Source organism: Poecilia latipinna, unplaced genomic scaffold, assembly GCF_001443285.1.
Source record: "Poecilia latipinna isolate Pla-1442-1.1 unplaced genomic scaffold, P_latipinna-1.0 Scaffold1081, whole genome shotgun sequence".
Taxonomy (NCBI): Eukaryota; Metazoa; Chordata; class Actinopteri; order Cyprinodontiformes; family Poeciliidae; genus Poecilia; species Poecilia latipinna.
Genome location: NW_015113697.1, coordinates 12,798 through 23,972, shown reverse-complemented (window position 1 = coordinate 23,972; position 11,175 = coordinate 12,798). Strand labels below are relative to the sequence as shown.

General features: G+C 40.9%; 1 protein-coding gene across 1 annotated transcript; it reads right to left on the bottom strand.

Annotated features, from left to right (window-relative positions):
• Positions 1-1,004: 1,004 nt before the first annotated feature.
• Positions 1,005-5,513, bottom strand: agtr2 (angiotensin II receptor, type 2). The gene is made up of 2 exons (XM_015052020.1): positions 4,070-5,513; positions 1,005-3,470 (listed from the first exon to the last, which is right to left on the bottom strand). The coding sequence occupies exon 2, from the start codon at positions 3,401-3,403 to the stop codon at positions 2,168-2,170; it is 1,236 nt and encodes a 411-aa protein (XP_014907506.1). The 5' UTR covers positions 3,404-3,470; positions 4,070-5,513; the 3' UTR covers positions 1,005-2,167.
• Between the last annotated feature and the right edge of the window lie 5,662 nt (positions 5,514-11,175).

Below are 11,175 nucleotides of genomic sequence, written 5' to 3'. Positions count from 1 at the left end.
GAGGAATCAGCTAATGAAGCTGTGTGCACAACAAACTCATCCTGCAATCTGTCCTGTCAGTCGCAAAACTTCTGCTGTGTTAAATTGGGACTCTGCCGTTTGCTGCCGTGTTGCTTTTCCTATACGCTTGCAGCAAAGTGGCTTTTAAGAATAATATTCACAGTTTGCTATTTTTGGATGTTTATGGTGATCAAAACTACTACAAAGCCCTTCACACCATCAAGTAAGAAAAAAAATAGTTCCCTTATTGCGGGGTTGTTGTTTTTTTTTTCCATCTTGTGATGTTCACTGGGGCTGCTGGTTCTCTCCTTTTGGCCTCGCCTGTTAAAGTCGACGTGTTTGTACTGATTCAAAGCTGTGGTCCACATGAATCATGGTCTGTGTCAGAGGCTGCTTCTCACTGCCTCCCGCAGATCATGAGCGGTGGGAGTTTGGGCCCCTGTCTCCGCGGCCCGGCTCTTCCAGCTCTCCTATTGCTTCTGCAGCATTTTAGCACCACCCAGTGGTCAGAACGTGAAAGTCCCACACACCCGTTTCTTGAAAACTGGCAGCAATTAATGTTTGTTATTGAGCCAATTTTTAGATAATACCTTTTTTTAAGTTTTGCTAATTTATTGTTTTATTATTTATGTTACTATTTTTTTTTCTGTCATCACCTTACAGAGTCCAGGTCAGGATTCATCTGAAACGGGGACACAAATAGTAGCACTTGACGGACAAAAGAGGCTCGAATGCAGGAACGCATCACCGTGGCACTGGTATGAGATTACAATATTATCTATCATTGACATTATAGATAGTGAAACCAAGTGGAGCACTCTGGGAAGAGAGGAAATTTTAACCTGAGTGTCTGTCTGTCAAGTGGATATAATCTCAGAGTAGTGTGTAGAAGCTCTCAACCACAATGGTTAGAAGACTGGGGGGGGAAATGAAAGTTAAAAATCTCTGTATGTATCTGACTGTTACTAAATCACATGGAAGTGCCATAATTAACCACAAAACAGTTCCACTGATTTGATGAACACTTGTTCTCTTTATTTGCTGAATAAACTGTCCATAAGAAGCAATACAATGATATATTTGCGGTAAATAAACAGGTTTTTTGTCAACAACACTGCAAGATGTATTGGATTGCCAGGCTAATGTTGGCATACATGTATAATCCAGCAGCATCTCCTTTTGATTTTAGCATATGTACAGACACATGGAACCGGTTCCTACAGCAACCACTGATTCACATTTTACTTTACCACATAAAATATGGTTATGAAACAAGAAAGGAAACATTTCAGAAAGCAGGAAACACAGCAATTACGTCAACACATTTGCTTTCAAAAGTGGACACCCCCGTGTTAAACCGCCAGGCTTTAAAACTGACCCCATGACAAAAAACATTTGAAAACTTCTTTAGTTTCATTTTTCTTCCTAATAGATTTGCTTGTTTTTCAATTTAACGATGAAATTATTTATCATTATTTATCCACTCTTTCCTTCAGTCTAAAAAGCATAATTTTATCAGGAAATGTGACTGAGATGTCGAATATTTGTTTCTATCCCAGCTAGACATCAGTGCTAAAGCTAAATTTAAGTACTACTTGGTTTTTTTTTGTTAGAATATATCAATTTACCTTCTGTCGCTACCGACTCATTTAGAGTGTGTGGGGGAGAAAAAATAATTAATATCACAAGTTACGTAACACAGACAAGTCCAGGCTATAGATCCTAATTTAGCCTGAACTACAGAATAATACTGAGAATTTGTTGGGCAAATTTATCAATCATGAAGATGTTTCAAACCGTTTTGAAAATGCTTATTTTATTTTTATGTACTGTCACAACGTTAGAGACAAACATACTACCAGCACAGTTAAGACAAAAGTGAATGTTAAAGTTCAACATGCTTATTTCTTCACATGTTCTCTTTTTTGGTCATTTTTAATTAGTTTTTAATTTTTACAATTTTACTTTTATGTCCCACTTCATCTTCTGAGCATTCTTAGCCATTTATTTTTAGGATGTACTTTTGTACTCCTTTCAAAAACATGTAATATGAAATATTATGTATTATTATACATAAAACCAGCATCTTAAACCAAGCCTGGAAGTTTCAGTTCATATTAATACTTTGGAATGTCAATATTTCCCAGTGCTGGATGGAAAAAGTCTGTTACAGGGTACCTGAGGTATCCACAATCGCCAGGTCCTTAAGGTCACTGAGTTTCCTGGAGAAGGAGCTCAGCCTGGTGCTGAAAGAACCTCTTTTCTGACTGTGCTGATCCGCACGGGCCTCCAAACAAGCACACAGGTCTTTGCAGAGACCCCCAAGGCGACCACGGAAATGGTTCCCGACGAAGCAGTAGAGCACAGGATTGATGGCAGAGTTGGAGAAGCCGAGGCAAAGGGTGAGTGGGGTCAGGTTGGTGACGGTCCAAGTTACCCAGCAACTGTCCAGCCATCCATTTTTACTCAAAAGGTCCAAGAAGGTCACACAATGAAAGGGGAACCAGCAGATGAAGAAAGCCATGACCACAGCAGCCACCGTCCACAAAATCCTCTCTACCCCGCGGGCCATCATGGGTCCGGTCGTGCATGAATTTGGGTGCACAGTAGGAGTCGGCGGACGTTCTGATTTACAATTACCTGCTTGAGGAGGTGGTGAATTTTGCATTCTTGCTGATCCTCTGTAGGCCAACAAATGTCTCCCAATGGCCCAGTAGCAACAGGAGATGCCAAGCAGCGGCACCACAAATGCCAGAATGACCTTCATCCAGCCCAGGGTCAGAAACCAGGTGTCATTTGGATAAAAAACCACACAAGCCACTACATCAAATTCTTTAAGATGATGGGTCTCTCTGAAGGCCAAGTGGGGGGAAGAGCAAGCAAACGCCAGAACCCACACCAGGATGCACACGATCCGGGCTCGCTCGTAATCCCGCGACCTCTGCGAGAGGAGAGGATGCACGATGGCCAGGTAACGGTCTACGCTCATGCACGTGATGAAGAAAATAGACGCGTAGAGGTTGAGGTTTAGGAGAGTACCACAAATTTTGCAGGCCACTCGTCCAAAGGGCCAGCTATAGCCCCAGGAGTAGTAGACGGCCCACAGTGGAAGAGTCAACAGGAACAGCAGGTCGGAGATGCACAGGTTCAGCATGAAGGTGTTCGCCACCGTTCTCGTGAGGGCATTGCCACAAGCCAACACATACACCGCCAAGGCATTGCCCAGAGTACCCAGCACACAGATGACGCCGTAGATGGTGGGGATCACTGTCGTCATGGACACCGGAACCCAGTCTTGGCAGTGGTGAACGGAAGGAACCGACGAGGTGTTCACGTAGACCTCTGGCGCTGGAAACGGGGAGGATGTGGAGTTGAAAAAGAAGAGGCCACTTGGGATTGCCATTATGGAACCAGATGTTCCCTCGTGTCAGAAGACGTGACTTCAAATTCTTTCAGATTTCCAAGGTCAGCTGGAAATAACACAAAGCAGGAGAGTTTTCAGACCAAGGCTGCTTTTTACGGACGGCTATGTTTCCCTACGCTGTAATCTTTAGTTGGCGCCGTCGTTTATTAGCTGTCCCATTTGATAAAGAATTACAGAAGGAATTCATTACACAATGCTTGAAGTTAAACCATAATAAAGTATCTTGGAAAAGGTTGTATTAATCTGGCTGCCTATTGGGTTGCTGCGAAACAGCTTTATTGTGTTAATGACTGAATTCATCAAACATTCATGACTTCAAATGAAAAAAGAGCAAGCTTAATTTACTATTTAATAGGTTTACAGAAATAATAACAATCCCAGAAACCGAAACTATTAAAGTGGAAAACACAAGGGGTGAAACTAATAATTAATGAAGAGTTTAAAAGCAGCCATTACAATTTCAAAAAAGAAATTACTTTAGGAAAAGTACTTTTTCTAATGAAAATCTAACTGGTAATTATGATAAGACAGCTGAATAAGTGATAGAAACATGACTATAGATTTTCCAGTGCCAGGTCTGAAATCAGATAAAACTTGGCAAACGATCTTATCGTTTCCATCCCGGAAAAACAAATAATGTCTTACCTGATATGACCGAGTATCCAGCAGAAAAAGCCAGGAGCTTTTCAGTGCTTCTTCTGGCTAAAGTCCATATCTTGACAAATGTTGCTCGACCCTCTAAGAGAATTGCGCCCAGCCGAGTGCGCTGGACTGTATAGTGCCTCTCCGTCAGTCTGGGCGTGAGCAGAGGGAGCAGATCTGAGGCTCTGAGAAACCAGATGAGGACGGAGATCTTATAGCCCCCTGAGAGCCTCTTGACGATTGCACAACAGGGAAGTTGCTGCACGTCACACCTCAGTCATTGCGGAGAAGAAAAGTCGCTCTCTTTGCTGCATAATGTTTCCCTCTTTATCCTCTACCTCCCCCTTCCTGGACCCTCAGTCAGAACAAGCCAAACTTAGGAAAATCAAGTCAAGATGTGCGCTGGTTTAATAGCTGAAAGATTGGATGCAGACACATGAGCTCTGAGCAGTTGCAGTTGGGGGTTTCGTGGTGTGTCAAACCTAAAGGCCCGACCGTACCTGTCAGGACATCCAGGCCTGATCAAACGCAGGCGGCTGGTGGTTTAATTATAAGAGCCTCACATGCTCTGTGGCTTTCTGTCTCTTTGGTCAGATAAGCCATGAGAAATATTTACTCTGTCTCAGCGGAAGTCAAGCCGGCTACTGGGACAAGAGGGAGAAGGCAGGGAGGCGCAGCCTGGGAGATGAATGAGGAGGAGGACACTCTGGAACTGCAGGGAGTGAACGAGAAGATGAGAAGGCAAAGGGAAGCAACAGCGGAGACTCCCTCCAGTGGGTTTTCATTAAAGCCTCCGGTGAAAGTTGATGAGGGATGCATCCACAGCCCCGAGACTGATTGCATCACACCTCCTTTGATCAACAAGCGCCAGCACGCACTCCTCCTGGCTCGCACGTGGGGTGTGCTTAATCTCTACCTGACGTGCGTTCATTGAAGTCGCGTGATCAAATGTGTCGTACATGTGCAACGTGATCCACAGAGAGTCTACCAGGAACGCGACATTCCTGCGCCAGTAGCTGTGGGAAAGTTGACAGCGAGGATGAAGGATGGACGTGATGCAATTTTGACGGTAGGGACGTGAGAAATCAGGAATGCTCCGCCTGTTGAAGAGCTCCAGCTCTTCAAATTGAAATGTTATGCTCTCTGAACCAAAAACAACTCAATAAAACCATATTTTTCCCCCTCTGGCATGCTGGGTATGCGCAGTTGCTCTAACACACTTGTAAGTAAGGGATCACACTAAAATATGCAAAAACAACATGCGTTGCCTGTGAACCCCTGATTTCACTTATTGTCCCATTCAGATGTTTCACTTCAAACTAATCGGATCTCATACACGCAGGCAAACGTAAACTCACAGAGACTGGCAGAGGCCAAAGGCTTCTGGTCGTGACATGCAGCAACTAAAAACAGAACGTCATGTTGGATTGCAGGCCAACAGAAACAGCAGATAACGGACCAATACTGCAAAAAAAAAAAAAAAAGAGAAAACCCAAGTATGGCCGTGCCCTGCAGCTCTGTGAGGTAAAAGAGGTACTCAAAGATCCGGCTTTCAGCTTAAGAATATCTATATTTACTCATATAAAACACATCTTTGGGGACGGAAACGTCTTATTACCTGGAAGGAAAAATACACAGGTCTGATTGTTATGCTGTCTGTCCGCAGCGTCTGCAGCAGACCCCACATTCTCTTTGCATACTTGTACAGATAACCTCAGAACTCTCAGCTTTGCACCAACCAGAGAGATTCCTGGTCCTGGTGCTTTCCTCTTGGACGGTTCTGGCCCAAACTGTCGCCTAAACGTTGACGTGTTGCTCAGCAGTGACCCAACATAGATCAACATTGCTCTTTTAAGGAGTATTTCAAAAATAATCTAGTCAACAAACATTTCATGCTCTATCTTCTCCCTTTTTGGTGATATGACTGTTTCAGGCTCGGAAGACGTGCATGACATATAGCAAGAGTTTTATTTTGAAGAGTTCCTTTTGTTTTTTCCAAAGGCCAGTATAAACCCATTGCTTTTACTGGTTAAGTTCCAGAAACTGTAGTGATTAAATGGGTCAAAAGAAACAAATTAATCTTCAGGCTTCATTTTAAGACTCCAGTATATATATATTCTTATTAATTAGTCAGATTATGTTCATAGAGGACTTTCCATGCTATCAACCATCAACAACCAGACAAACATAAGTAGATGTTATAATTAGTATACAACTAGAATAAAATATACAAACTGTTGACGAGTTTTGTTTCAGTAGTTCTGTAAAACTTTCAGTTTCTAAATCTAATCTGTGAGATACTCTGCAAAGTAAAGCTTTTATTTTGAAAAGTAAATCCCAAATTGCTAACCCTTTTGGACTTTTGGTTTAGGCTCAACAGGTTCATGGATTTATTAATAATTCAAAATATTGTTTCATTTAAATTATGTATAAAATTAAGTTTAATTAAAAACATATTTACTTTATGTATACTATTATGATACACATGTATTATTATTTTATCAACATTTTTTAGGTTTATATTAGGTTATAAAGTTATTTCCTCATCAGGTGATGTTGTGATGACACGCTGTGAAGGCAGTGCTTGAAAGAGCAGAAGCTTCTTAAAGAGACAGAGACCCAATTTCAAGGCATCGCCTTGATCAGATATATATATATTTATATTTTTATAAATATATCAAACATGACTTTTTGATATATATTTAGCATTTTTATGACAACTGAGGTTACCATAGCAACTTGATTAGACACTATGTGCCTGGAAAATACATACTGAAAATTTAATCCTTATCCAGGTTTTTTAATTGAGATCTAGCATCTCATTAACATGAAAGACCTGATGAGACTTCAGCTCTTGTTTTAAATAGTATCTGACTTTATTTATTCAAAATCCAACTCAATATCCTGTTGGTCCATATATTTAAAACTAACTCTAGAAGAAAAAAAAACCAACATACAAAAAGACAGTCTTGTTTTTTGAGAGGAGCACTTAAATTTTTGAAAAATAATATATCTTTGTAATTGCTGCAGATATATACATTGCTGTGGCAAATATGCAAGTATTAAACCCCTTAGTGAATGAACATCAATATGAAGTAAATCAAGAATGCGGTAGCCGGCAACAGGATAATAATCACGGTACAAATATGTTTACCAGCGAAAGGAAGCACTTCACTTCCACAACTACTAACGAGTTGTCAAGAAGTAATGTAATCTTTGTCAAACACCTACGCACTCTTCGCACATTTCATTTCACGGCGACTCCTCCGACCTGTGTCAGCATTTTGAGTGGCAGCTTCCCTGCATGCAGCCGGCAGTCGGATCAATTAAACCGGCCTGCAGAGCGCGGCAGCCTCCTTTACTGTACATCGTTGGAAGTCAGGCAACACACGCTAATCTCAAGGAGGGCAAATTACAAGCCTGAGAGATTTACAAGTTGGATCGTGTGTGGGAGAGAGTGTTTATATGCGTTTGCCTGATGACCCGAACACATGGATGTAGAGACGGGGAGAGCCTGCGCAGGCTGCAGATACGGAGGGCAGCAGAGCAGAGAGCGTCAACCCCCCCGTGACCCCCGCCAAGGCCCCACTGGACATCCAGATCCCTGCTAATTATTTTTTCACCGTTTTGGGATTAAAACAATCACGCGTTTCTTTATTTTGTGCCCGTCGTTCGTCAAAGGTTGCTCAGACAGAAAACATGAGACAATTATGGTTTAAGACCTGATGTTGAGAAAAAGTATAAAAGTTTTACAAATGATATACAGGAAGCATTTATTCTTGACTAATGGCAGAAGGATGATTTCAGTCTGTGAACCACACAGCAGTAGTGGATTATTGTGAACCATCACATTTAGATTCACACAACAAAATCAATACTTTCGTATTGACTGATTTCGTGTTTTTAGCACTACGTATGTCCCCAGAATATTTAGACGCTGAAATATTTGTTGATTCTTGCAAACTGGCCAGAAATGGTTGGGAATACACTGCAAAACCACAAAATCATACCAAGTAATTTAGTTTAATTTCTATTGCAAATATCTTAGTGCACTTGAAATAAGAAAAAACTAACTTGCAAGTAACTTTTCAGTGAGATATAGGAGCTCGTTTTACATCAATAATTCCTTAATATTGATGAAAACGTTTTCATTTATAATATGGTAAAAATGTCTTGTTATTTCAAGTGTATTTGCATTAGAAACGAGAACAAAATTACTTGGTATGATTTTGTGGTTTTGCAGTGTACGTAAAAACTATTTTTAATTGCATTAGATCTTGGCTTTGACTGGGCCATTTTATAAAAGTAATGTGCTTTTATCAAAGCAGCTCTGAAAACGCATCTTCCCATCAACTCTGCCCAGGTTCTTTGTCCCTGCTGGACTAAGCATGATCCTGCCACCACCGTATTTCACACTGCGAAAGAGATTTAGTTTCAACAACAGCTTTCCTTTTTGCTCTTTGGCTGCATCTCTATTGCCTCCTGTGTTCCTGGATATTTCATGCAGTTTGTTTATTAATGTTTTCAAACAGACTTTGGATTTTCGGCTTTAAATTGAATTACTCACAGCCATACTCTTGTCTGTTGGTTTGTTGCATAAAATCCCATTAAAAATACATTAACGTTTGTGGCTATAATGTGTCGAAATGCAAGAAAAATGACACGGCAATGACTTTTTTGTTTGCAAAGCGCTGACCAAGCATGGGAAAAAGAGGAGTGAACTGTGTTCATGCATTTAGCCAGTTCAATTGAGTGGAAGATGTGCCTAAACAATCATATACCATATTAACAAACACCCTTAGACGGCTTGCATAACTGTTGTGTTTATGTTTGTGGCTGATAAATGCGCTGTGTGTTTATTTGGTGGTGGGGGAGCCTGAGAAGATAATCAGCTCTTACTGAAACCCTCCTAAAGTCCTGCATGGAAAATTCGGCTCTTGGGGTCGAAGGTTGAGAGGTCAGAGTTGCACCACCCCCGCGCTTCCTCTCTTCTGGTGAAAAATATATATAAAAAAATATGTAAAAAAAAACATGTGACAGAGCCTGGTTTTAATGTTGGCTCTGAAAATATTGTGTTTGTGGGACGCCTTGAATAGACAGGACCCTTGAGAGAGGTGAGAAGAGGCTAAAGTTATCTTCACATGTTGGCTAAATTTAGCTTCTTTAGTTAAATGGGGCTAAAGGTAGCCTCACATACTAGCTAGATTCAGCTTTGTGGGGGGTTTACGCTGAGGTTGGCTTCACGTTAGCTAACTTAGCTTCTTTAGTGAAAATAGGCTAAAGTTGGCTTCACATGTTAGCTAACTTAGCTTCTTTAGTGAAAAGAAGCTAAAGTAACTTTAGCTGCTTTAGTGAAACGAGGCTAACGTTCGCTTCATTTGTTAGCTAACTTAGCTGCTTTAGTGAGAATACACTAAAGTTTGCTTCACATGTTAGCTAACTTAGCTTCTTTAGTGAAAAGAGGCTAAAGTAACTTTAGCTGCTTTAGTAAGAAGGTGCTAAAGTTTGCTTCACATGTTAGCTAACTTTAGCTGCTTTAGTAAGAAGGTGCTAAAGTTTGCTTCACATGTTAGCTAACTTAGCTTCTTTAGTGAAAAGTGGCTAATGTTACATGCGACATGTTGGCTAAATTTAGCCTAATTATTGAGAAGAGGCTAACGTTAGCGTCACATGCTGGGATGGGGGCTATGACATTGAGGCCACAGTTTATTGTAACATGATCTATGTTCTTCATGACGTGATGTGAGGAACACGTTTCACTTTTCAGGATTCCCTTTTGAGATTTTAAAAGAGACATTGTGTTTTTAGCAATATCACACAACTGTTTCTGTTGACACCCATCCTTAACTAGAACATTTGGTACTGTTTATCTGAGAAAAGAAATAAAAAGCAAAACCACAAAACCAACCACAATTACACCAGTCAACAAATCCTTTACCCCCCATGGCTCTGCTGCCACAGAAAGTGTTGCTCCCATGGGTGTGCTACCACTGCAACGACTATTTCTTAATGTTTTTTTTCGGTGATTTACCCACACGTGAGCTTTCACGTACAGTCATACACACATAGTCCCAAGGGTCATGGCGTGGGTGGACTTATGGAGAGTTTATGAGGTCCAGTAGTCCTGTACTGGTTCCTCTAAGGAGCAATAAAGCGGCTATAAAGAGTTGGACACCATGTTCCCTCTGTACTGGATGTTCGCTCAAATAAACAGGTGGTGCTAAAATTTAACAAAGGAACACAGAACATTCCCACTTGTTCTCAACGAGACCTTTTCCATGACTAACATTAGTTTTCCATGCAGTGTAAGTGGTGATTTAATGGCCTGTAAAGCCTTTTTAATTTCACACATTGCAATGTTTGGGAAATTTGGGGGTTAAATGGTTGTTTAATCACCAACATTTGGTTCATATGAGTCAGTCTCTGGGTTGGTCCAACTAATGAGTACACGGCAACATAGCCATATGTGAGCAGCCATTTTATGGTTGGGCAATATGACATACAACTTTACCAGTGTTAGCATAATGGCTGCTAATGTTAGCATAGCAACGCCCTCAACCCCTCAGTAGACATGAAACAAGGATAAAAGGGCAAATGAGGAGAAATTTAGCTGAATATGATTAGAGGAAAATCATTTTAGCATTAAAATTTGGTAAGGAGATTTTACAGGTGCCAACATCTCTGGCTTTAGTTAACTAAAAAAAAAACTTTTTCACGTTTACAACCATAAATCTTATGTGACAGACGATACATCCACAAAGTAACCCTGAAACAGTGAAGTGGAAGGAAATGGATAAACGGCTTTTGTTTCTGGAAAAATATGATCCACATGTGTTTTCTGACTTATTGAAACAATATTTACTGATTTATCTTTTGCTACAGCTTTCAGCTGAGTCACTGGCCCATTCCAGAACAGAAATATGTCGCGATATATAAACAATAGCTCTGGCTGTATGTTTACATTTGCTGAGCTGCTGAAAGATGAACTTTGACCCCAGTCCAAAAACAGCTGCACCCTCTGAAATGAGTTTCTTCCAGGATGGATTTGTGTTTTGCTCCATTCCTCTTCCCATCAACTCTGACCTGGTAAAGAAAAGCGTCGTCAGAGC

Bases quoted from the DNA above. Each gene is read 5' to 3' on its own strand.
- agtr2 (XM_015052020.1), bottom strand. From the start codon at position 3,403: ATGGCAATCCCAAGTGGCCTCTTCTTTTTCAACTCCACATCCTCCCCG.